Source organism: Sus scrofa, chromosome 9 (assembly GCF_054392235.1).
Source record: "Sus scrofa isolate SSC_HxYL_T2T_F1_AM1 chromosome 9, Sscrofa_HxYL_maternal_Yorkshire_Landrace_v2.0, whole genome shotgun sequence".
Lineage (NCBI taxonomy): Eukaryota > Metazoa > Chordata > Mammalia > Artiodactyla > Suidae > Sus > Sus scrofa.
The window spans coordinates 90,480,071-90,507,967 of NC_139391.1; the positions used below are offsets into that span (position 1 = coordinate 90,480,071).

At 37.0% G+C, this 27,897-nt stretch overlaps 1 protein-coding gene across 3 annotated transcripts in view; it reads left to right on the forward strand.

The window, feature by feature from the left end:
- Positions 1–27,897, forward strand: part of LRRC72 (leucine rich repeat containing 72) — an 89,966-nt gene that overhangs the window by 52,175 nt on the left and 9,894 nt on the right. For 2 of the 3 annotated variants that reach the window (XM_084977169.1, XM_084977168.1), the window contains exons 2-5: positions 995–1,068; positions 3,946–4,015; positions 21,851–21,932; positions 23,522–23,632. In XM_084977169.1, coding sequence (XP_084833295.1) covers positions 23,611–23,632 — 22 coding nt within the window. In that variant the 5' untranslated portion in view covers positions 995–1,068; positions 3,946–4,015; positions 21,851–21,932; positions 23,522–23,610. The remainder of the gene's footprint in view (positions 1–994; positions 1,069–3,945; positions 4,016–21,850; positions 21,933–23,521; positions 23,633–27,897) is intronic. The other variant, XM_084977170.1, reaches the window with a different exon arrangement.

Genomic DNA, 27,897 nt, shown 5'->3' on the forward strand with positions numbered 1-27,897 from the left:
CATCCCTGGGATATCTGTCTTACTCACGTCTTTAGATATTTGTTTACCCCATTAAATCTAACTCTTCTTAAAGTCCTCTGCTAAATAACCAAACTGTTGTCAAAATTTCATAAATCACTTACTGACATTGCACCCTCACCACCCACAACAAATCCCAGCTGAAATGTGGCGACTGTTTTGACTCTGGTAATTACAATGTTAGTCAGATTCCAGAAGTGCAATGACTTTTCTGCTTTTGTTGTGTCTTGTTAGCTTTACCCCTTCATTGACAAATTATAAATGGGCTTTAAAATTTCCACATCATCTTAGACCATGGGACCTATAAATGTTATTTTGTAACTTAGTGAAAGACTTGAAGAAGTAATAGCAAAGCACTTAAGTAGCTGTTGCTCGATTTGTATTTTCAGAACAAAACCTATGGGAATAAAAATTGCTTATTTGCCACTAAAAATCCCCATAGTGCAAGTAAGTTAGTACCTCTTAAAAAATGAAGACACTGTTTCTTTGTAGAGAAAAGAAATGACATTTATTCACTCATGCATTCATTCATCTGAAATTTATTGAGAACTCACAGGGTGAAACTCTATGATAACGTACCTTATATTCTTACTTCCTTTCCAACCTTGTCTTCTGAAAATGTGGAAAACCTACCAAATATCCATTCTTTGTGTTGAAAGAAATATTTAAAGACTAAATTACTCTTCCTCATGGAGAATTGAAAACTTGTTTTTGGTGTATATGTACACTTACACATTTTAAAATCTTGATTAAAAATTATTTACACAACTGTGCCCAGGATTAAGAATAATGAAATTCAACCACAAATGATTAAGTTATGTATAATTGTAGTACTGGAATTTATCAGTTTAGAGTTGTTGCCACCATATTCACCTTTCTTTTGATCTTCTTGTAGACATTATTGTTATTGACGGCAAATGCCTCAGTATTTTTGCTCAGTGGAATGTGGCTTGACAGATTAATTATATGTTATCAGGCAGTTGAAGATCAACTTAAGATATGTGGCCACAAGAGGGATGCTGATGTCTTTGAGCTGTTTCTTTCTCAAAAGTAAGTGTACTTTATGTAAGAAGTAGAAGAGCGTCATGTTATGTTTCATAGATTCAGATGTTCTTTTCTGATCTTTTCTCCCTCTGTGGATAGGTAAGTAGCATATTCTAATTAGTTTAGATGCTTTTTGGTATCCATAGTCTCTATGGAAGAGGCAGGATATTGAAATGGATAAAAACAAAGATTACAGAGTCCGGCTAAATTTGCATTTCAGCTCTCTCTCTTCTAGTCTGGTGATCTTGGACACGTCAAAAACCTCATTTCTAGGGCTATCAGGTTTAGCCATTAAAAATTTAGACCATCCAGTTACATGTGAATTTCAGGGAAACAAATGAGATAATATTTTTTAGTATAAGTATATCCTACAATGCATTGGGACATTTGTAATTCACACGTAGCTGTGTTTCCTGGATTTTATCTGGCAAACCTATTTTACCTGTGTATAACAATACTACCTGCTTCACAGGACGGTTGTGAAGATTAGATGAGTTGGTAGAAAGTAGGGAAGGGCCTGGTACACAGAAAGCACTCAGTTAGCTTTGGTACAGTTAATATGATTATCATTATTGGATAATAATGACATTATACCACTATACTATACCTCTAACCCCTGTTAGATATAACCTCTAGCTTTATAGTAATTTTACTGGTAAGTAGGAAGAACTCTCCCTTATATAACAACTTCCTTTGATTCCACTCCAGCTCCCCAAGGTGACAGATGGCATAGTGGGCTCTTCTTCTAGAGAACCCACGTGGAAGAGGAAGTAGGGTTGGTTTGGAAGCTGACACAGTTTTTCTAGCCAACAAGTGACCCTCGTACAGCCAGTTAGCATTTTCCTGACAATGACCCTATTCCTACTCTTCTTTTCCCCTTCGTACTTTTTAATCTCTGTGAGTTATATGTATTATTTCTAAATAGATTTAAGATATATTCTACTCATATATAATATTTGTAACTCAGCTACTTTTTAAAGACAATATCCTACTTTATAAATGAAGTTAATCACTTTATCTCTGGTGATCTAAGAACATCCTTTATTAATAAACATACCTATTTTGTTATGTATTTTTAGTTTATTGGTAGAGTGAATAATATTTATCTTTGTAATAGTCCTGGATCTCTTCCTAGTATGGGAATAAATAGCTGACAAAGAAATGTTTAAAAATTTTTAAACATACGTATTTAGGATGGAACAAGCATGGTAGGTAATTCTGACAAACTTAAGGTCAGGCTTTGAATCTTTCTGTAGATCAATTAGCTTTATGAAAACAATAAATATTTTTTGTCATCAAAAGCTTACATCTCTAAGCCTTTCATGATTTTAACAATGGCATGTGATTGATCACTAGGATAAGCAGATAACAATAAGAAAAACTTTAAAGCACTAGAAAAATTAGAAATATTGATCTGACGGTGGATAATTGGTGATCTCGGCTAAAGGACATTTTATATCCTAAGAATACCAAGTTATCATTTAATCCATCTGGGTACAAAAAAAAATGTTTCACAGTCCAGATGCCAATAAACTGGGTAAACTGGGTTATTTGCCTAAGTCTCTGTTGCCCTTGAGGAAAAGAAAGCATCTTATCAGTCTCTCCTTGAGAAATCATAGTGCACGTATACTGCAACAACAGAGTTGACATATTATCGTCAGCACGAATCATTGTCATCATTAATAGAAGTTGACATAGAAAACTGCATATTTTTCTCAGAACAGAGAGAAGAGGGTTTTCGGGGAGCAAGAAATAGTGAATGGGATCAAGAAGTACAAACTACTAGTTGTAAAATAAACAAGTTTTGGGGATATAGTGTACAGTATGAGGAATACTGCCAATAATACTGTATTAACTTGGTATGATGACAGTAACTAGGTTTGCAAGAAAGCTTTCTTTTATTTAGAAATGTCATTTCATGATTTTAAAAATGTTTTCATAAACATTAAAAAAAATAGTCCCTCAATGTCCCAAGGTTAAATATAATTATGAAAGGAGGTTGCTACAAATGAATTAATGTATATTAATTAACAGTATTTTTAAAGTGTTTTAGAAATGTACCTTGCACACACGGTGTGCTCTGTGAGTGTTTGATAGATAGAGATGTATACGTATATATACCTGGCCCGGGCTCACAATTTCTGTCCTGAAAAATAAATGAGATCAGAACACTCCAGCCTACAGCCATCAAAAGGCCAATGATCTGCAGAGGCTGTGACCTCTTTGCCAACAGTTCCCCCTCTACATCCTAGGTCTGCCCCTTCACTGAGTGAGCTGCAGCAGCAACAACACTCAGGGCCACTTGGCTGTCTGGAATCCTGCACACTTCCAGAAGGATGGGTAACATTTTTGACCCCATGTTTAATAAGCAACAAAAGGAGAGTAAAACACTTTATCCAAGCTCTGTCTCTTGGATTCTTGCAAATTCCACATCTTAAATCTACTTAGCTAAGACCTAGACAATCCAGGCAGGGTTGAACCCTGCCAGCACTGGTGAAGCAGAAGCCAGTGGTGTTTCCCACATTTCCTTGTAAGTCCGGTGTCTTCTGCACTTACTTTAGTTCCTCTGCCTTCCTTTCAGTGAAATCTTTTAAAATTTGGGAGGGTCACAATAAATTCAGTTATATTGAGGTATAAATTTCTACTAAATGTAATAAAATTCTCTCCAAAACTTTTAGCGTTTGCTTTATCTGGCTGACAAAATCTTAACCCAGGTGAGTGATGTTTTTAAGATGGACTTTAGGAAGTTAGTATGTTAAGTGTACCAGTAATTTTGAAAGGACAGAGAATAGTCATTTCCAGTTCCTTGAGAGTCATATAAGCTGCCTTACCCATAAATGAACTAATTGTTGCTAATGTTCACTTTTTTATTTTCCTTTCCAGGGAACTGACAGAAGTCATTGATCTTTCTAGGTTTAAAAAATTAAAATACTTATGGCTGCATCATAACAAGGTAGTATGATATTTAATCTTTACATGGCTCTATAATTAAATTATTATCTTAATTTCATGTTTTTAATAAAACTAATCCTTAAATATATTACAATTTTATAACCCTAATTTTAATTTAGATAAGAAACTATATATATATATATATATATTTACATACAAACTGGCATATTGAATAGCATGATTTGTGAAATGATATCAGACTGGAACTTCACTTTGTCTCCCATGTACTTTTAAAACTGCTTAGTGGGGGCTATTTCTTCCCAGGTTCCTGGAAGAAACTTGGGGGCAGTCTCTTGACTTATCTCTCTTATGTAGTTCAAATCTTACAGTCCTTTTTGAGTATAGTCATAGTCTCTGTTCAGAAATGAAAATGTGGAGATGAATATGTTAACTCATAAATGAGACTCCCTTCCACCTCCCATCCCTTGTCTAGCTAGGGTTGATTGCGGATGGCTACCTGCTTTCTTTATTAGTGAGGGGCTGTGGTTGGTGGTTTTCCTTCCCTCTCCCCAGTACCTCTGTCTTCTCAGGTTGGTATGAAATGGGGAGTATGGAGGCAGAGGAAAGGAGAGGGGAAAAACAAAGTTCTTACTTGATTTGCATCTTCTCTTATTAACATGATTAAAGTTTTTTTTTTTTTTTCCTCTCTCTCTCTTAATGGGTTATTCAGAACCTCCCCTGCTAGGTTTCTCCAACTCTCATGGCTCTTTGCTGGCTACTCCTGATTTCCCCTCTTGTATCTTGGTAGCTCTTACAGCTGAGCATCTTCTGGCCCTGACAAACTGCCCACTGGGGTAGGCTTCTTTGTAAAGTGTCCTAGATCAACATTCCTCCAATGGTCTGCATACATTTCCCAGAACTCGCAACACCTTTGTCCTGCTGTCAGAGGGATTCATTACCTCCCAGTTGTCACCCAAGCTGATATAGCTTCTTCAGGAAGTGCCAGACACTAAGCCACCAAGTCCCCAACCGCAGGGAATGATTCTCAAGGTCACTGACTGGCCCTCGAAGTTTCTCTTAGAGGCTGAGCTTTATTTGGCAGGGCCCTCCCACTGCCTTCTCTGTAGTGGGGGCCTGAGTGGTACTTCAAGCTCCCTCCAAATCAAAGAGTAGGAGTGAACTAAAATTCAAGACAAAACAACCATTATGCTTAGTCATGTTAAACTTTCTAAAATTTGACTTTCCAACAGCTTGCATTTGATTTATTATAAATTGATGATCCAGTCTTAGCACTTTGAATTTAATCTTTCAAACACCAGCTGATTAAAAAATGATAATTTGATTATTCCAGCAGTAGCCTGCTCATCCAGCAATAGTCCAGATTCACAGCATTGAATACTTAAGCAGCCATGTTTATGAAAGTATTTCAGTATTACATTGCATTTTCCATCTTTATTTTTAACTAAGTAAGTAGAAAATATAAAATGTAAGTTATTCTAGTATTAAGTGCAAGCATGAGTTTCATAAGCTTGAAATAATTTCTAGGAGAACAAACACAAATACCTTTGAGGCCCAGGCAGCTAACAACTGAAGTGCAAAGTGCACTCACTACTTAAGGGCACACAAGTTCAAAACTCTTTTAAACACTCTGCCAAAATTATCCTGGGTCACAGTGTGTGACCTCTGATTAGAAAAAGATGTAACTCCTTAAGCATGGGAAAAGTGACTAAGCTCTGTTTTTCATGTGTGTTCCGTGGGGTGTTCATTGTTCAATTTTGAAGGAAAGAACATGTACAAATGTTGGCAATTAGGGATTTTGTAATATTTTTTGGCTTTCTTGTGGACACTGTCCCACCTTCAGCCAGTCATTGAATTTTCACACAAGCGACTCAACGGATATATTATGTACTTAGGAAGGAATTGCATACACTGTTAACAACTGTACTTTTGCTTTTGAAGGGGGATTGATGGGGAAAGGGTGCTACAGAGAGCTAAATTCTGTTCCTGAGTTTGGTTATTTATATTCAACAAATTATATTATTTCCAAAATAACCATCACTTAACTTTGTTCTTTAAAAATAGACTTATTTAGTCCATATAATCCTTATTTCAAATAATATAATATTTGAAATAAGTTTTACTTGGTCATGGGATGAATGAATAAGCTAATGTGAGTTTTTCTATTGATCAGTAATTTACTGATTGCCAAGATGCCTGAGTATTCACACTCCTTGAAAAATTAAAAATCTCATTCAGGATACAAGATGCTGATGGACGTGTTAGCTATAATAGTACTTCAAAATTCATATGTAAAATTTTGATTATTAGTTTTCTTTAAAAATCTAGATTACATTAGGTTGGCCAATAAGAACTTACTGTGCTAGTATAGAAATGGTATGGAAAAACATGGTGAAAAACATCAATGTTGACAGAGGAATGTAAATATTTAGAATTATAATGCAAAGGTGATGGTACCTGCTTCAGTGATAGAATTAGGAAGGACAGAGAGAGAGGCTGTGCTCCCAGTGAGGGCATTATGGTTGCAAAATGCCTGGAATGGAATGAGAGAAAGCAGTGGTTTGGGGAAACAATGAATGAATGTAGTTTGGAGCCTCATATGCTAAAAGGGTGCACACTTCTCCCCATTTTTACCTAGTGGATAATAAAACTGAGCTTCTGGTCTGACCCTGAACCATCATATTAAATGGGTCCAAGTTGTTTCTAAGGACTTGCAATGCCCCAGCTTTCCCAGGTTTGTTCAGGCATCCCTGCTTCCTCCATGAAGCTCTCCGAAGTATGTATTGGGTACATACTCACTGGTTTTACAGTTCCTCTCTTTCTATGTCATCTTTGGAAGGCAGCTGCTCTTATGTGCAAATTAACTGATCTTGTAAAGACACCCTGACTGGTCTCATTTTCTAGTAAGCCTGACTAAGGGAACTTTAGCTCACAGTTCATCTTTTTCAGCTTTTCTAAGCTGGGTCTGCTCAGATGACTTATCTAAGTGATTTGTATTTTATTCTACAGTTTCAAATGGTCTATATAGATTCGATCTATTTGTGTTTTGTCCCATTGCCTCAGAATGTTTCTTACAAATATTTAATAATAAGCTTATAATATTAGCGCCACAATTATCGTATTTCTAGAACTAGCAGTACTTTGGTTGTTTCATTTGTCACAGATTACTGTGGCACAGATAAGAAAAGCTGTATATAATGTATAATGTCTCATTGAGCAATTGTCCAAAATGGATTCTGAACTTCTGACATGTAGCAAAAACTGATCAGTTGACAAATTTTACAAGCTAAATTTAAATAAAAATAACTCTTCTGGCAAAGTCATTGTTTATAAACTTTATCATCTACAAAATAATCAAGATACTTATTTATAATAATGTTTTTCCACACTAAAATGAGCAAAGTCACTTTAAGATAAAGATTGTGAGTTCAAAAAACAATAGAGAAAATTAATAAAACCAAGAGCTGGTTCTTTGAAAAGGTGAACAAAATTGATAAACCCCTGGCCAGACTCACTAAAAAGAGGAGAGAAAGAACCCAAATCACCAAAATTATAAATGAAAAAGGAGAAATCACAACGGATACAGCAGAAATACAAAAAACCATAAGAGAATACTATGAACAACTATATGGCAATAAGTTTGACAATCTGGAAGAAATGGACAATTTTCTAGAATCTTACAGCCTGCCAAAACTGAATCAAGCAGAAACAGACCAACTGAACAGACCAATCACCAGAAATGAAATTGAAGAGGTCATAAAATCACTCCCTACAAATAAAAGCCCAGGACCAGATGGCTTCACAGGTGAATTTTATCAAACATATAAAGAGGAATTGGTGCCCATCCTCCTTAAACTCTTTCAAAAGGTTGAAGAAGAAGGAAAACTCCCAAAGACATTCTATGAGGCCACCATCACCCTCATTCCAAAACCAGGCAGAGATACCACCAAAAAAGAAAACTATCGCCCAATATCATTGATGAATATAGATGCAAAAATTCTCAACAAAATCTTAGCCAACCGAATCCAACAACATATCAAAAAAATTATACACCATGACCAGGTTGGGTTCATCCCAGGTTCACAAGGATGGTTCAACATACGCAAATCAATCAACATCATACACCACATTAACAAAAAAAAAGTCAAAAATCATATGATCATCTCAATAGATGCAGAAAAAGCATTTGACAAAGTTCAACATCCATTCGTGATCAAGACCCTCGCCAAAGTGGGTATAGAGGGAACATTCCTGAATATAATCAAAGCCATTTATGATAAACCCACAGCAAATATAATCCTCAATGGGGAAAAACTGAAAGCCTTCTCACTCAAATCTGGAACAAGACAGGGATGCCCACTCTCACCACTGCTCTTCAACATCGTTTTGGAAGTCTTAGCCACAGCAATTAGACAAACAAAAGAAATCAAAGGCATCCATATAGGAAGAGAAGAGATCAAACTGTCACTGTATGCAGATGACATGATTCTATACCTAGAAAACCCTAAGGACTCAACCCCAAAACTCCTTGAACTGATTAATAAATTCAGCAAAGTGGCAGGATATAAGATTAACATTCAGAAGTCAGTTGCATTTCTGTATACCAGCAATGAAACATTAGAAAAGGAATACAAAAATACGATACCTTTTAAAATTGTACCTCACAAAATCAAATACCTCGGAATACACCTAACCAAAGAGGTAAAGGACCTATATGCCGAGAACTATAAAACCTTAATCAAAGAAATCAAAGAAGATGTAAAAAAATGGAAAGATATTCCATGTTCCTGGATTGGAAAAATCAATATTGTGAAAATGGCCATCCTACCCAAAGCAATCTACAGATTCAATGCAATCCCTATCAAATTACCCATGACATTCTTCACAGAACTAGAACAAACAATCCAAACATTTATATGGAACCACAAAAGACCGAGAATCGCCAAAGCAATCCTGAGAAACAAAAACCAAGCAGGAGGCATCACTCTCCCAGACTTCAAGAAATACTACAAAGCCACAGTCATCAAAACAGTGTGGTACTGGTATCAAAACAGACAGACAGACCAATGGAACAGAATAGAGAATCTGGAAATTAACCCTGACACCTATGGTCAATTAATCTTTGACAAGGGAGGCAAGAACATCAAATGGGAAAAGGAAAGTCTATTCAGCAAGCATTGCTGGGAAACCTGGACAGCTGTATGCAAAGCAATGAAACTAGAACACACCCTCACACCATGCACAAAAATAAACTCCAAATGGCTGAAAGACTTAAATATACGACAGGACACCACCAAACTCCTAGAAGAAAACATAGGCAAAACACTCTCTGACATCAACATCATGAATATTTTCTCAGGTCAGTCTCCCAAAGCAATAGAAATTAGAGCAAAAATAAACCCATGGGACCTCATCAAACTGAAAAGCTTTTGCACAGCAAAGGAAACCCAAAAGAAAACAAAAAGACAACTTACAGAATGGGAGAAAATAGTTTCAAATGATGCAACTGACAAGGGCTTAATCTCTAGAATATACAAGCAACTTATACAACTCAACAGCAAAAAAACCAATCAATCAATGGAAAAATGGGCAAAAGACCTGAATAGACATTTCTCCAAGGAAGATATACAGATGGCCAACAAACACATGAAAAAATGCTCAACATCGCTGATTATAAGAGAAATGCAAATCAAAACTACCATGAGATACCACCTCACACCAGTCAGAATGGCCATCATTAATAAATCCACAAATAACAAGTGCTGGAGGGGCTGTGGAGAAAAGGGAACCCTCCTGCACTGCTGGTGGGAATGTAAACTGGTACAGCCACTATGGAGAACAGTTTGGAGATACCTTAGAAATCTATACATAGAACTTCCATATGACCCTGCAATCCCACTCTTGGGCATCTATCTGGACAAAGCTCTACTTAAAAGAGACACATGCACCCGCATGTTCATTGCAGCACTATTCACAATAGCCAGGACATGGAAACAATCCAAATGTCCATCGACAGAGGATTGGATTCGGAAGAGGTGGTATATATACACGATGGAATACTACTCAGCCATAAAAAAGGATGACATCATGCCATTTGCAGCAACATGGATGGAACTAGAGAATCTCATCCTGAGTGAAATGAGCCAGAAAGACAAAGACAAATACCATATGACATCACTTATAACTGGAATCTAATATCCAGCACAAATGAACATCTCCTCAGAAAAGAAAATCATGGACTTGGAGAAGAGACTTGTGGTTGCCTGATGGGAGGGGGAGGGAGTGGGAGGGATCGGGAGCTTGGGCTTATCAGTCACAACATAGAATAGATTTACAAGGAGATCCCGCTGAATAGCATTGAGAACTATGTCTAGATACTCATGTTGCAACAGAAGAAATGGTGGGGGAAAAACTGTAATTGTAATGTATACATGTAAGGATAACCTGACCCCCTTGCTGTACAGTGGGAAAATAAAATTAAAAAAAAAAAAAAAAAAAAAAAAAAAAAAAAAAAAAGAATTTCCACTAAAAACCTAAAAGAAAAACAAAAAAACAAAAAACAAAAAAAAAAAAAGATTGTGAGTTCACTCTTGTATGTCATAAAGATGTTATTTTTTCCTATCTCCCAGACTTGCAGCATATGTTGAGAATCTGGTAAATAGCACAAATTTATATATTTTAGAAAGAAATAGTGATGTGCAAAATTAGCAAATCACAATTTTAAAATTGAAATAATTATTTTTAATGTATAGTTTTATATATTTGTAAAAAAACTCTTTGAATAACATTACTTTTTGCCAGGTAGCTTTGCAACATGCAAATTTTAGTTGGTTCCTTCAGTCATGTTTGCATATATGTAATCTATTTGTTTGTTTATACATACCATACGTTGTTTCAAAAAATGATTTAGAGCAGCACAACCCCCATGCTAGCGCATAGGAGCAATTAAAGAATAAAATGAACAAACATGCATTCCATATAATTTTGGGCTCTTACATGTTTCTGTTACCTCAGGGTGATATTAATTATATCTCTTATGTCAACTTTGTTGAGAGAATTTTATTTTTCCAGATATTTAAAATCTTTTCAAGAAAGTAAGTCAACATAAATAACCTAAATAAAACTTCAGGAGTTCCCGTCGTGGCTCAGTGGTTAACGAATCTGACTAGCATCCATGAGGATGCGGGTTCCATCCCTGGCTTTACTCAGTGGGTTAAGGATCCAGTGTTGCTGTGAGCTGTGGTGTAGGTTGTAGACGTGGCTTGGATCCTGCATTGCTATGCTGTGATATAGGCCAGCAGCTAGAGCTCTGATTTGACCCCTAGCTTGGGAACCTCCATATGCCGCGAGTGCAGCCCCAAAAAGAAACAAAACAAAACAAAACAAAACTTCAATGCTTGTATCTAGTTATGATTTTAAATGATTTAGCCAAGAAAGGTAAAATGTTTTGTTTTTTTTTTTTTGGAAAAAAAATAAGAATTTCAAGAACATGGGATAGAGGGGAAAACATGAAAATGAAAGTCTGCTTTCTATAGAAGTAATTATTTCTGAATATTTTTAAAGTGTAGATTTTGTTCCAGGTATTACACATAAATTTTTTAAATTTTTTATTGAAATACAGATTTAACAATGTTGATATCGTAAAATAAAATACAATGTTAGTTTCAGGAGTACAGTAAGTACATACATCCATTCTTTTTCAAATTCCTTTCCCATTTAGGTTATACAGAATATTGAGTAGAGTTCCCTGTGCTAAACAGTAGGCCTTTATTGGTTATTTATTTTACACTGAGTAGTATGTATACATTAATCCCAATCTAATTTATCCCTCTCTCTACCTCCCCTTTGGTAACCAAAATTTCTTTTCTATCTCTGTATGTCTATTTCTGTTTTGTAAATAAGTTCATTTGTATCCCTTTTTTTAATATTCCACACAAGCAATATCATATGATATTTGTCTTTGTCTGGCATAGATAATTCACATAGTGTGATAATTTCTAGGTCCATCCATGTTATTGCAAATGACATTATTTCATTCTTTTTATGGCTGCGTAATATTCCATTGTGTATATATATCACATCTTTACCCATTCATGTGTTGATGGACACTTAGGTTGCTAAATTAATGTACAAAGGAATGCACTATTTTTACTTATTGGAGAAGAACATCGTAAAAATTAACTTAAAAATCCTAAAAGTATATTGAAATTTTTTTTCTCCTTTTATAATTAAGTGTATATTGTTAAAATCGTTCCCAACTAATACTTAGAGTTTTATATAAGTTTAGGGGATATTGTGATTTCAATACTCAAACATTCAATAATATACTTTCAAATAACACCTAACTATAGAATTTTTCAATATTTTATCATGTCCTTTCATCTATGGTCTATCTAGATGTCTTTGCCCCCAGGTGTTTCAACCTTGGTACTACTGACCTTTTGAACTGAGTAATTCTTAGTTGTGGGAGCTGTCCTGTGCATTTGGGGATGTAGGGGATAGTACCTACAAGGCTCCAAACCTCTCTGACCCCATTACCTGCCTTTTCTCCCAGCTCACTCTGCCCACAGCATCAGGCAGCCTGTTATCTCTGGACTTATGCTCTGGCTAGTCGCCAAGTGCTCCTCCTACAGATATTCTAGTGGCCTACTTCCTTCCCTTCACTAAGAATCTATTTGGGAGTTCCTGTTGTGGCTCAACAGTAACATACACAACTAGTATCCATGAGGATGTAGGTTTGATCCCTGGCCTCGTTAAGTGTGGTTAAGGATTTAGCATTGCCGCGAGCTGTGGTGTAGGTTCTGCCGTGGCTTAGTTCTGGCATTGCTGTGGCCGTGGGGTAGACTGGCAGCTACATCTCCCATTTGACCCCTAGCCTGGGAACGTCCATATGCTGCAGGTATGTCCCTAAAAAGCAAAAAAAAAAAAAAGAGAGAGAGAGGGAGAATTTGTTTAAATATTACTTCCTCTGTCAGGCGTACCCTGAATGTCCTTATAAAATATAACATCATCTCCCTGCTAGCACTCCCAATCTCCATGCTTTGTCTTTTCCCACAGCACTTATAATTTATTTATTGTATTTATTGTTTGTTTACTCTCTCCCCACTAGGAAAAAAACATGGATTTTTGTCTGTTTTGTTCACAGCTATAACCCCTGAATTTAGCACTGTGCTGGCACATAATAGCTGCGGTCTCCTTCTCTGCCACCATGAGATTTAACATTAAAACGTCTCCACTTCTTTGCCCTACTAGTTCTTGAATTGAAGTTCAGAGTGCATGCATCAGAGAACACCTTCCCTAATGGGGAGTAGGTTCTGATTCCCACCAAAGCTCATTAGATGAGGAATTCCTTGAATTGTGTGTGTGTGGGGGGGGGAATTCAATGCTAGGAAGCTAAAGAGTAATGACTAGTGTGTCCTGTTTTTCATTAGAAAATGTTTAAAAAGATGAGAATTAAAAGAATAGCACCAGAATCTACATATATAATTCCTGGTAGAATCTGGAGCAGAATAAATATTTAATAAGTGGATGTTGAATGGAGAGCTCAGGTACAGTTATAATCCTGTCGCTAATCAGATGATAATATTTAGCAAATCACAAAATCTGTCTAGAGTTCTGTTTCTTCTTATGTAATATACGAGGAATTTATTCTTCATAACTACTTTAAGGGCTCTCAGGATAAAGAAAGGCAGTGGCATATGTGAAGTATTGAACAAAGAAAATCACACATAGTAAGCACAGAATGAATATTAATAACCTACTCTTTTTAAAAAATTGTTTTGACAGCTGCATGTCTTATAATCATTCAAGGAATTAGCTAATTCTAAAAGTTAGCAATATTTCCCCACACCGTTCTCTTAGTTTTTCAGTCCTCATATGCAACAACTTTCAATTCTTTTAAGTAAGCTTTTGTTATTTTATCAGTGTCTCAAAGTCACATGCTGGTTTTGGTGCTAGTTGATTTTTCACTTTTATGCAAGAGCTATTCAGTTTCCACAAAGAAGAGAACTTAATTCTTTCTCTTTCCTGCCCCCACTTCCATACTTTCCACACCCACACGTACTTTCCATTTCCCATTCCCTGATATAGCTATATTGTTATTTTGGTTGAATCATATTCACTGGTTACATTGTTATGATAATTTGTGTTCTCCAGAATTAAGCCATGTATTAAGATCTCTTTATTTTTCCTTTATTTTATTTCCTCTACTTTCCTGAATTTTGTACTTGTGTGATTCCATAAGTACCTTTTTGTTATGGGCTGAATTCCCCCAAATTCATATGTTGAAGCCTTAGCCCCTAATACCTCAGAATGGGATAAGGCCTTGACAGAGGCAGTGACCTTAAAAGGGAGTCATTAGGGTGGGCTCTAATTCAATATGACAGGTGTCTTCATAGGAGGAGGAGATTAGGATATGGAGAGAGATGGGGGGAGAAATAGACGTGCACATACAGAAAGAAAACCATGTGAAGATGCCAGAAGATGGCTATGTACAAGCCAAGGAGACAGGCCTCAAAGTCTTGCCAACACCTTGATCTTGGACTTCTACCCCAGAGCTCTGAGGAAGTAAATTTCTCTTGTTTAAGCCACCCAGTCTGTGGTATTTGTTATGCAGTCCTAGCAAACTAATACACTCTTTGTTGGTTACTATTACTTATTCAACCCAAACTCTCTGCCAATTGACCAAATCAATTCAAGGTATTCATTCAGTTATTTTCTTCTTCTTGAAAAAATCTGAGCAGAACCTTCCAACTTGTTCCACTTTGGACTTCCTGCCCTGTGTACCTGTGTGCAGAGTTTTAACCATCCTTCATCACCATCCTGGTCATTCCCTTTGCTCTCTATTGTATTTTAATGCCTCATCTATTAAATTGTGTGTCTTTCATTTTTCTGAACTACATTCTCCAGTGGCTTCCTGAAAAGTGGTTCCATGCGGTGATTTTTTTAAAATATTGTACAAAAAAATAATAAAATAAAATATTGTACATGCCTGCAATTGTGTTTGTTCAGTGCTCATATTTTTTTTAATTTATTTATTTTTTTGTCTTTTCCAGGGCCATGCTCATGGCATATGGAGGTTCCCAGGCTAGGGGTCTAATCAGAGCTGTAGCTGCTGGCCTGTGCCAGAGCCACAGCAATGCAGGATCTGAGCCATGTCTGCGACCTACACCACAGCTCACGACAATGCCGGATCCCTAACCCACTGAGCAAGGCCAGGGATTGAACCCGAAACCTCATGGTTCCTAGTTGGATTCGTTAACCACTGAGCCACTACGAGAACTCCTCAGTGCTCATATTTGGATCAAGATTTTGGCTCATTTGCTGACAGAATCCTAGATTAGAGATGAGGCGTCACTCCACTGTCCTCTAGGTTTCAGGGTAGCTATTGAGGAGTGTGAAGCCATTCTAAGTACTGATTCCTGATCCTTGAATACGGCTTCTGTATGTATGCATGTTTTCTGTCTGGAGGGCAATGTTCTGACATTTCCCAGTGATGTGCCTTGATATGGGTCTGTTTTCATCTCTTCTGCTGAGTTTAGGGAAATTTCAATCTAGAAACTCATGTTTTTCAGTTTGGGGAATTTTTCTTGAAGTATATTGCTGGTTTCCTTCTCTTCTATGTTCACTGTTCTTTCTGGGACTCCTATGCTAATGTTGAACTACTGAACTAGTCTTCTAATAGTCTTTTATTTTCTCTTTCTTTTTCTTTCTTTCTTTCTTCTTCTTTTTTTCTTTTTGTCTTTTAGGGCCACACTGGTGGAATATGGAGGTTCCCAGGCCAGGGGTCAAATCAGGGCTGTAGCCACCGGCCTATCCCACAGCCACAGCCACAGCCACACCAGATTTGAGCCATATCTGTGACCTACACCACTGCTCATGGCAACTTCAGATCCTTAACTGACTGAGCAAGGCTAGGGGATTGAACCCCCATCCTCATGGATGCTAGTCGGGTTCGTTAACTGCTGAACCATGACGGGAACTCCTCTTTTTTTTCTCTGATCATTTCTTCAACATTCGCTTCCAAGTCTCCTATTACATTTTAATATCTGCTTTCATGTTTTTAATTTCTGAGGGCTATTTTACCCCTCTAAATGTTGTTATTATATTACCTTTCTATATAATAAGATTATGTTATAAAGACCTGGCTGCCAGCATTCTGAGAGCCAAGCTGGGGAAATAGGACTGGGAACTCTCAACATACCATATACAGACATTTCCTAAACCTTCCAATAATCAGTGGGAACCTCTGGATTTACCTCTGTCTAGTGTCTGCTTGTCCAGGACTCTGTCTTTTATCCAATAGTAGGAGAGGTCCAGTTGCCATGTGGTTATACTGGGAACATTCTTGAGAAATAGAATTGCTTCTTAGAAAGTTTTCAGTAATGCTCATTTAATCACCTCCTCTTTACCTTCTCTTCCAGTCACTGAGTCTTTTTAGAATAGTGTGGTATAAATATTAGGTTGTTTTCTGGTTTAGAATTTGGCTTTCTTATTTATTAATTCTATTACCACTAGACTGTGTGGTTTTCAGCTTTTGAAACTGTATTGTTATGGTCTAATTTTCTGTTTTCCCTGTCCTTATGAATGTACATCTTTTAAAAAATATTTTATTGCATTTTAGATGAATTTTTCGATGGAAAAAAATTAGATATGTGTTTACAATCTAAACCTTTAACCGGAAGTCATTTTCCTCACCTACACAATCTCATGTGTATAATTCTGAAGTTTCCTTCCCAGTCTAGAGTTCTGTGGTCTTGTTTCACAATAATAGAAAAATTTTGAAGTCATTCTTTATATTCATGGCATTATTTCAATGTAGTGAACATAGTCCCTAAAGCTGATTTTATAAGCTGGTATTTTAGGAAATTATTATGGAACATAAGTTGAAGGATACTCAGAAGTCTTCTCACAATGCAGTGTATATTCAAATTGACCTGAAAGTCAACAATTAGAGACTCATTGATCACAATCCCCTAATATCCCTGAGATGGCAATCTTGAGGCCTATCAACGATATAATAGTTTACCTCTATGAATCTGCAGAAGAGACCCTAGAGTACGTTGAAAGGGCATGAACTGGGATGTTCAGGGGTAATAGGATGCCAGAAGGAGAAAAAGGAATGCTGAAAGGCAAGGTGGAAGAAGCCAAGAGCAAGTACTCTTACTTGTATATGATGTTACTTAGCACCAGTGTTGGGTAGTTGTTTTAGTTTGGATTGATTGGCAGTCATATGCATCTGTCTAGGTTCTTCAGGAAGGTCATTGATAAAATATAAGGAAAACTTCCTAAGGGGTGGAGACATGATAGAGCAGTGCCTGCAGGATGCAAAGTTAGCTTGAGATAGGGCAGCCAGGTTGGAGCAATTTTTGAAAGAAACCCAGATCACTTGAGAGATCAAGATTAGATCAGGTGGGTGGGGCAAGTCAAGCCAGTGACTCAAGCTGGGTCTGGGAATAAGCTTGACTGACAACTCAGCTTCATACCTTGGGTGATAATAAACCTCAGTTGTTCCAACAAGGACTCTGGAGACTGAACCAAACTCAATATATACACACAGTGCATGCATATATATATATATATTTATTTATTTATTTATTCCAGAAAACATTAGTATTTTGCCATATATATGTATATTTAGGGATTATTATACTTCTTTTTTTCCATTTCATGCCAAATTATTTCAGTTTATTTTAAATATTTTTGTTATTGCTGAAATACTAGAGAAAAATTAATTTCTGGAATACATATTATGATATGATGTACTATGTGCCAGCTTTTGATTTGAGAGTCAGGCTTGGTTTGGATCCTTGCTCTGTCACCTTGAGAAAATTGTTTAGCTTCTCTGAGCCTTAGTTTCCTCCTAGGTAAGTAAGGGATAAAGCAAATAACATGAACTATTGTAAGGATCATATCAGATAATGCTGGTGAAAACATCGAGCTTACTGCCGAGCTCATAATAAGCTTTTAATAAATATGACTCTATCCTTGTCTCTAAATTATCAGTTCTCAACTAGGAGTGACTTTGCAGCCCCTCCTCCACCTCACACATACGAAGGGAATATTTGGCAATGTCTGGAGACCATTTTGATTTTCACAACTGGGGTGTGTGTGCTATTGGGATCTAGTGAAAAAGGACTAGGGATGCTGTCAAACATACTACAATCCACAAGCCAGCTCCTCCCTCAATCCCAACAAAGAATTATCTGGCCCAAAAGGTCAGTAGTTATGGAGGCTGAGAAATCCTGCTTTAAAAGAATGCCTCCTTAATTTTAAATTCACTCTGGCATAAATTTTTCCCCTTTAATACTTCAGTGGTTACCTGCAAGTGCTTTACCCTAAATGTAAGTGCTCTCAGCTCTATAAAAAATAATAATGGTTAAATAGTATATAATAATAGCTAGTATTTATTGAGCACTTGCTATATGCCAAGCCTTGAGCTAAGATATATGATTTGCGAAACGTCACATTCACTATAAATCCTATGTCAGTCTTTAGAATAAATAGTGTAGATTTTTCTAAATGGATAATTATAATAACATTTTAACAGTGGTTTGAGTGTCAGCACAATCAGCATGTCTTCCAATTCCCATGCCTACATCTTGAATCCAACAACTTGTCACACTGCAATGTCTATTAAGTCCTGTGAATCCTACCCTGGAATAACTCTCAATTCCCTCTACTTATATCTTCTCCCACTGTTATTACTCTACTCTGGGACCCAGATAGTCTTCTGAATTAGCATAACACCCTTTTATTCATTTCCTGCCATTATACTTACTCTTTCTTCTACACCATATTCTTCTCTGCCATTTTCTGTCTGAAATAAAACTGGGCAATAACATTACTCTGCAGGAAATCTCTTAATAGCTCCCCAGGGTCCTCATAATCTGGTTTTATCTCTTTCCACTCCATTCTCCCCATTCATTTCACCTCAGCAAATAGTTCAGTCTTAAAATTCCAGTAATCATGTTCCAAAGATGTTAATGCTCTTGGGAAAATTACTGTTCTATAATCAAGATGAAATTGAGTTTATTAGTATTCTTATGTTAGTGTGTAATGCAAGAGAAATCAAAACCTCAAAGAATTAAGTAACATTCTGTTAATATGTGGTCAAGTAGGCAACTGAAGAAAAATAAAAGAGAAAACTGGTGACTGGTGTTCTTTCTAGGCTGATGTTAGGTGTGGCTGTCATTAGATCAGGGAGTGGTGAGGAGAAGGACAGAGGATGGGAGTTGCTGTCAGAAGGCCAGCAAGAAGAGGAGAAAGGGGTAGGAAGCCAACTGGGAGCCAACCCTCACTGTGCTGAATGGTCCCTCCTACCTGGGGAAATACAGCTCCTCTCACAGCTAAGCAAAAGCTGAGGTGGAATTACTGCTGGTTCTCCTGTACCAGTGCTCACATAATTTGGTATAGATGAATCTGTGAAATAATAAGATGAGCAGGAGTTCCCCTTGTGGCACAGTGGTTAACAAATCCGACTAGGAACCATGAGGTTGCGGGTTCGATCCCTGCCCTTGCTCAGTGGGTTAACGATCTGGTGTTGCCGTGAGCTGAGGTGTAGGTCACAGACGCAGCTCGGATCCTGCGTTGCTGTGGCTCTGGCATAGGCCGGTGGCTACAGCTCTGATTAGACCCCTAGCCTGGGAACCTCCATATGCCGCGGGAGCGGCCCAAGAAATAGCAAAAAGACAAAAAAAAGACAAAAAATAATAATAATAATAATAAGATGAGCAGCACATGTGCTTTTTTTGTTTGTTTGTTTGTTTGTTTTGCTTTTTAGGGCTGCACCCTCGTCATATGGAGGTTCCCAGGCTAGGAGTCGAATTGGAACTACAGCTGCCAGCCTACACCACAGCAACACAGGATCCAAGCTGCGTCTGTGACCTACGCCATAGCTCACAGCCACACTGGATCCTTAACCCACTGAGTGAGGCCAGGGATTGAACCTGCCACCTCATGGTTCCTAATTGGATTTGTTTCCTCTGTGCCACAACAGGAACTCCCCACATGAGCCTTTATAGCTTCATAATTTGTGACTGTCACAAATATGAGAAAAAAATTAAAGAAAATTCATTTTAAAAAAACCTATTTTCAAACTTTGGATGCAAATCTAAAATAGCTTTCCTGAGATAGGAGGAGATATGAATAAAATTTCCAGCAAATCCTTGGGGCACAGTCTTTAAGGCATTAGCCTGCTGTGGCCCCCTTTGCCTGGCAAAGCAATAAAGCTAACTTTTCTCCTTAAAAAATTTTTTTTTCCAAAAAATCCTCGCTAAATCAGATCGGTTGGCACCTAAGTGAATCAGTCCAGCAAAGGTCAAAACAGTCCTATTTAACTGAGGACATCAGTTTCTTTGAGAAAATTTAATAAACGTGTGAAGCTAATTTACAATCATGAGCATGTATTTTTGTATATGTAAATTAGTAAGCACTTGGTCAATAAGTATTTCATGAGATTCTGCTTCCTGCTAGATCCTGTATTAAAGCAGTAAAATTAGCATTTTTTTACACTTAACAAGTGCTGCTTTAAGAACATACCTGCCCCATCCTATGACTTGACCTTGTCTTATCCTCATAACTCAAAAAATTCTGTCAAATTTAATGGGATTCTTCTTACAGGGAACAGAAACATTTCTGACTTCAGTTTAGAGGTAAATACTCCTACTGTGTACACAATTCTTAATGGGGAATTTTCAAGAAGTGACTTTGACTATTTCTAATTCATACACACTGAATTTCTGATTTAATCTTAAAAGTCAGATGCAACTTCAAAATGTTTTTAGGGAATGGGGAAGTGGGCAGGGTAAGATACTAAAGAAATATGGTTTCTTTCCTTAAGGAAGACTCAAAGCTAGTGATCAACTAATTAATTGCTCAAGTCAAAGGAAATGGTGGAATGTGGTCAAGAAAATGGAGGTTCCTGTGCATGGAGGTTGTCAGGAAAGGCTTTATTTTAAAAAATGAGCTGTGAAATGATAGAATTATGTATGCTGTGCCTTGTTCTCCTTGGGGATGGTGGCTAGTTGAGGTGTTAGCACTGGGTCTGACCTCAGTGTATATTCAGATTACAGTCTTCTGCTAAATTGAGATCTGATGACCTAAAGGACAATGATCCTGAGAAGGGGAAATGGTTCATAGACTGGGACATAAAGAAAGAGAAAGAAAGAGAATTAGATCATCTTTCAGGAGATCTACTTAAAGTGCTGGAGCAGGAGGAAGTTCAGAGAAACAAAAAGTGGGTCAAATCAGAGTGAGAACACAGCAGTAAGATGCAAAGAGATCAAAGAATGGTCTCAACAAATCTCTGGAGCAATGGAAGCTTCCTGTGGCAGCCTGCTCGGGCATGGTCTGATAGGCCTTGCTGGCCTAGGGCAGATCCTTGAGAATAATCAGAAATGTACCAGGAAGAACAGTCATGCAGGCAAAGAGAAATCATGACTCATACACAGATGCAGAAACGGCTCAGCATTATCTGAGGAGAGAGCCTTTGGCACATAATAGGCATTTAATAACATGTGATGGTGAATTAGTGGGTATACGGAGCCAGAGCCAATGAGAACATATGGAGCAGAACTGTAGGAAATGTTGTTAGAGTAAAAGGGCTAGGCCAGATTACAGAGGCTTTGAAAACCATGCAAGAGAGTTTGGTGGAGATGTGGTAAGAAAGGTTTGTATTAAGTTAGCTAAAAACGCCCCTTTTATCACACATGTCCTCGTAGACAATCCAAATAAACACAGAGCCCAGACCAAAGGTCACAAGCAATTAATAGTAACAGCAAACGCTGAACTTCTATGGTTCTAATTAAATTTATATATGTATATGTAATTATGTATAATTATTGTAGAAAGGTTATTTTTCTCTAACTCTCACTTTCAGCTCCATGGAATAACATTTCTAACTAGAAACTATTGTTTGGCAGAACTATATCTAAACAACAATGCAATATTTGATATAGAAGGTAAGGTCTTAAATCTCTTTTGATTGAACTGATTTTCAATTCAATAGTAACTTTCAACTATGTTGTTGTTTAAGGCATGCAAAAATCTATTTTAACATTTCTGTTGAAAATATGTAATGGAATCTACTGTTTTTTAGTGTTATGTACATCTTATTCTAAGATGCGCTGGATTATGGTTTTAATTTAATATTGTCATGTGTCTTATTTAAGATATAAAATAATCTTTTTCTTAGCATAGAAATTTTGCCATTTTACTGCACAGTTGGACACCAACTAGATATTGTGGAAGCAAACTTAGTTTGGGAGCATTAATAAAAATAACAATTTTGTAAATCTTTTTTTTTTTTTTTTTTGGCTTTTTTGTCCTTTTAGGTCTGCACCCACAGCATATGGAGGTTCTCAGGCTAGGGGTCCAATTGGAACTGTAGCTGCCAGCCTACGCCACAGCCACAACAACATGGGATCTGAGCCACGTCTGCGACCTACACCACAGCTCATGGCAATGCCAGATCCTTAACCCACCGAGAGAGGCCCAGGATTGAACGTGCATCCTCATGGATGCTGGTCGGGTTCGCTAACCACTGAGCCATCATAGGAACGCCTGTAAATAACCTTAAATGTTTTTACTGGCTATAATTTTTTCCAGTCAAATTTCTGTTGTACACTGAGTTAATTATACATATGCAACAATCTCTGACAATTTCAAGCTAGGTGTAAAAGTACATGATATACTATGATCATGAGATACAAAATATAGTACAAAATATTTTTCTTTGATATAATGTCATAGAATCAAAATATCATAAATTTGAGACCCACTCTGATTCCATGTTCCATGAAGAGAGGAAGTCTCGGTAATTCAGCTATGATACAGGAGTTGCAAAAACACAACCCACTTTCATTTATATTCAAAAGTAGGAAAATGTGAAATTTAGAATCAATAAAATTATAGAAATACTTGGCTTCCTATTGTGTAAAGATAAATATTTAGTTGAGAAATTTGGGGTGAGATATTGCTTGAATAATTATTTCCTTGATTGGTATCATAAAATAAGCAATATTGGCAAAACAAACCAAAGCAAAGAAAGATAAGGAAAATAACCACTTCAAAATCAGACAAAATCATTGCTACAGAAAAATCAAAAACAAAAACAGTGGAAAGAAATTGAGTCTACACCCAAATCACAATCAATTTTTGCTTTTTAGGGTCACACCTGCAGCATATGGAATTTCCCAGGCTAGGGGTTGAATTGGAGCTACAGCTGTTGGCCTATGCCTCAGCTACGTGGGATCTGAGCCATATCTGCGACCTACACTGCAGCTCACGGCAATGCTGGATCCTTAACCCAGGATTCCTGAGTAAGACCAGGGATCGAACCAGTATCCTCATGAATACTAGTTGGGTTTATAACCCACTGAGCCACAGCAGGAACTCCCTGGTTGTGTTCTTAATAATAATTCATCATGTTATTGATAATTCTTCCTTTCACCAGATGTAATGTATTCTCTGCTTTTGTTTAGTTAGCATGTTTAATCAGCATCAGAATGTTTAAAACTATTAAACATATTTTGATTTGTTTTTTTTTTAGGTCTGCACTATTTGCCTTCATTGCATATACTCTTGCTACATCACAATGAGTTAACCAACATTGATGCAACAGTGAAGGAATTAAAGGGAATGCTAAATCTGAAGACTCTAAGTACTAATTTGCACTTTTAAACAAATAATGATAATATAGGACTTTTTTTTTAAGGCCCCACCCATGGCACTTTGAAATTCCCTGGCCAGGATCTTAATCTGAGCCACAGCTGTGACCTACACTGTAGCTGGAGCAACACAGGATCCTATAACCCAGTGTGCCAGGCTGGGGATAGAACCCATGCCTTCACAGTGACCTGAGCCACTACAATCAGATTTTTAACCCACTGTACCACAGCAGGAACTCCACACAGGACATATAAGAAAAAATTTTAAATTAGATCAATGTTTATAACTAGACAACCTAGGTGTTCCTGAAAACAAGACTAGATCTTATTGTTCTTAAAAATATGTTTCTGAAAGAACAACATATAGAAAAAAAAAAAACTGAAATGATATGCATGCCAAATGAAAATGATGAAAGTAACAAAAGAAGGGTTACATATTTAAATCTGTGTTTTTGATTTTACCTCAAAAGGAAGGTTTAGCACCTGTTACGCAATTTCATTTATGTGAAGTGTCCAGAATAGGCACATCTGTCAAGATAGCCACACCAAGAGGTAACTGCTTTTAAATAGATTAGTGTTTGCACAGGGCTGCAGCCATGGGGAGTGACAGCTAAAGAATAAGGGGTATGGAGTTTTGGGGGAACTGATTAAAATGTTCTAAAATTGAAGGTGGTGATGGTTGCACAATACTATAAATATACTAAAAACCATGAATTGTATACTTAAACTTGTTGAATCATGTAATATGTTAATTACATGAATAAAGCTTATACTCCCTTCTCCCCAAAAACAGCACTTAAAATTTTTTTTAATTGGAATACAGTTGATTTACAAAGTTGTGTTAGTTTCAGATGTACAGCAGAGTAAATCATTTATACCCATATATATATATCCATTCCTTTTTGGATTCTTTTCCCAAGAGCATGTTTTTATAAAGTAAGCTTTGGGTGAACAGCAAACCTCATTTATATATGTTGGATCACACCCAGTGAGGAACTGGCCTCAGTATTTGAAGAAAGTGTGAAATGGGTTGGAAAAGTAAATAATACCCAGTTTGTAATCTCATTAAGCTTATAGTATTAAAGGGCAAATAAATTAGTACACAATTGCAATTCAGGACAAATGGTTCTAGGTGGACCAAGGAAAAGACACTCAGAGCAGTGAGTGGGTTTTCAAATTTCAGAGTTTGAAGACTTCTTTATACAATGTCATAAAACAGGTTTTTTCCCGCTATTCATTTTCTATTCATGTCTCAGAATTGCCAGAGACAGTGTTTTGAATATGTGTAAACTGGTGTTGATGGTGGAGGTTCTGATCATATCAATATGTGGAGAGTTATTGAAGTTTTCAAATACTTTCAGTATTAATCAGTTATATCTATGGTGTTAAGGAGAAATGATTCAAGTGTTTATAGGTAGATTCTTTAACCTACTATTAAAGTTTTCGCAAGTTTATAGGTATTCAGTGCTTATTTTTTGAGATGTGAAAGATCTGTGAAAGACTCAGGAGGATTGGCCTGCATATTTGAATTATCTGGCCCTTCTGTGCTGAACAAATGCTTCTGTGATTAAAAGACTGGTCATGCTAGAGCCTGAACTCTTCATCTTCATTTTTCTGTAAAAATGGGCTAATAGCTACCTCTCAAAATTGCTTTAAATATTAAGCTAACTCTGTAAAACGTGATTTTTTTTTTTTTTGTCTTTTTGCCATTTCTTGGGCCGTTTCCGCTGCATATGGAGGTTCCCAGGCTAGGGGTCGAATCGGAGCTGTAGCCACCGGCCTACGCCAGAGCCACAGCAACGCAAGATCCGAGCCGCGTCTACAACCTACACCACAGCTCATGGCAACGCCGGATCGTTAACCCACTGAGCAAGGGCAGGGACCGAACCCGCAACCTCATGGTTCCTAGTCGGATTCGTTAACCACTGCGCCACGACGGGAACTCCTAAAACATGATTTTAAAAAGCATTTGTTGACATTAATGTTACTTTGAAGCAGCAACAACAAAAAATTGCTTTATTATGGATTATGTAAATTTGATAATGAATGAAGATGCACACAGTCCAGAAATTCTGCTCAGTGGTAAGCAGATCTTTTTTAAAATGACACTTTAAATATTAGTCATTATAATAACATGTTTGAATAGCTTTCATGTTGAGAAAATGCTTTATTTTATTCTCATTTAAATATTCATGGCAACCAATGATTTGATTAGAATTATTTGATTTTTTATGGTGGAAATGCAGGGGTTAGAGCTTTCACCAGACAACTAGGGAATGTTTCACCAGACTATTTAAGCTCATGCCTTATTTCTTTGGTTTATCATTCATTCACTCAATATTTATCATTTATTCATTCAATTAGTATTTGTCATCCATTCACTAAGTGACAGTCTATTAAACGAGGGCACCAAAGTAAACAAGACCCCATTTGGACCTTTCGGAGCTTACAGTTTGGTAACTCTCGGCTTACATATTTCTTAGAGAGCCGAAACGGTTTGATGCAAAAGGAATTGGACGATTTTGCTACATATAAGAACTCAATAATTTTAGCAAGCTTATTTTACAATGCAAGGTTTGGAGGTGAACAATCAAGGTAGCCCCATCACAGGCAACAGGGTTATGCCCTAAACAGAAGTACCTGGCCAGGGGTGAGTGAAGTCTGAAATTCAGCCTGTCAAGCATGTGTGTAGGCACAGAAATGTATCAGCCCTGAGGTGAGGTGCAGCGGTACCTCTTCTGGTTCTCTGAAATACTATTAGTCCAGCCTGGTAGTAGAAAGTCCATATCACTTCCTGTCACAACAGTTTTAAGTGATCTCTACTAAAATCACAGTGATGCGATTCAAGTTATATAACTATACATTGTTCCAATTTGTAGAATCTTGTAGAGGGATCATTTTTTGAAATGGGGAAATGCTGTGTCCTGTTACCCGCCCCCAAAAGTATTTTCTGAAAAATTTCGGTAGCAGATTGCTCATTGTGAACACTTACCGCATTTTTGGTTAAAGATATTACACATGCGCATGCGCGCGCGCGCGCGCGCGCGCACACACACACACACACACACACTAGAATTTACAAGCTACTAATTATAGTTGTGCAGTAATGTCCCAGGATTAAGTTTCTTTGAGCCTCGTTTGCAATCAGATTAGTCTCAGCTCATTAGCTAAAATGAGAAATCCATGTATTGTCAAGTGTTAAAAATTTTGCCTTTTCAAGTTGTAAAACTGTATAAAATGCTAAAATATTATTATTCCACTCCAATTACAAGTTCTTCAGAGGGTGGGAAAACAGCCTGGAGGGTAAACCTCTAAGCCATTTCAGCATTGCACCCTCCACTGGCATTTACAAGGAGAACTGCCAAGAGATTGCCCAGGAGACACTTGGCTGGGAGTTTCAGGGAGGCCTAAAACCTGCTGCAGAGTGTGAGGTCCTGGAAAATGGAATTCCTGACTTCCAGGCTGAGTCAGGAGGGCCACACCTTTTCTCTTCAGGCAGTCTACCTTTCCAAACCCTCCCTCTCCAGCTCCATTTTCCTCTTCCCTCTCCTCTTTCTTTCTTTTTTTTAATTACTCAATGAATTTATTACATTTGTAGTTGTACAATGATTTCCTTTCAATAAGAAGTAGCTTCACACATGTGACTCATGTAACTCAAGCTTATGTAGTAAAGTAGTAGAAACATTTTGATATTATTGAATAGATGTAAATTGCTTAGACTCAGAATCCCAAATTAAGATAAGCAAGACAGTGCTGGCGCCACAGAGGTGTACTCTATAAGTAGCCTAGAGGGAAGATGGATTAAATACTATTAACCTATTGAAAGTGAAAGTGTAAGCAACTTCACTTCATAGTTTCTAAAGGAATGTACCCATACATCATAGAAGTCTTTCAGAACTTTCAGACACAGGAAACCAGTATCATATCTTAGAAACTTTATTTATGGTAATTTTAGTAGCATCAACCCCAAACTCATAAATCCAACATGTTAAATGTTTAGTAGTATGGAAGGGGGAAAAAAGAGAGTTAAAAATAAGATTGCTTCCTCCTAAAATGTAAGAGCAAGAAAAAAAAAGTTAAAAATAATAAAAACAAAATGTCCTTAAAATTATTTAATTCTGTTTTTTTTTTAAGTTAATTTCCTTAGAGACTAGGCTTGATAGACCATTTTTCTGACTTGCTCTCACTTAGATTTTACTTTAAGAAGAGATGGACATTGAGCCACACTATACACATCAAGTTTTTAGTATTGTGACAC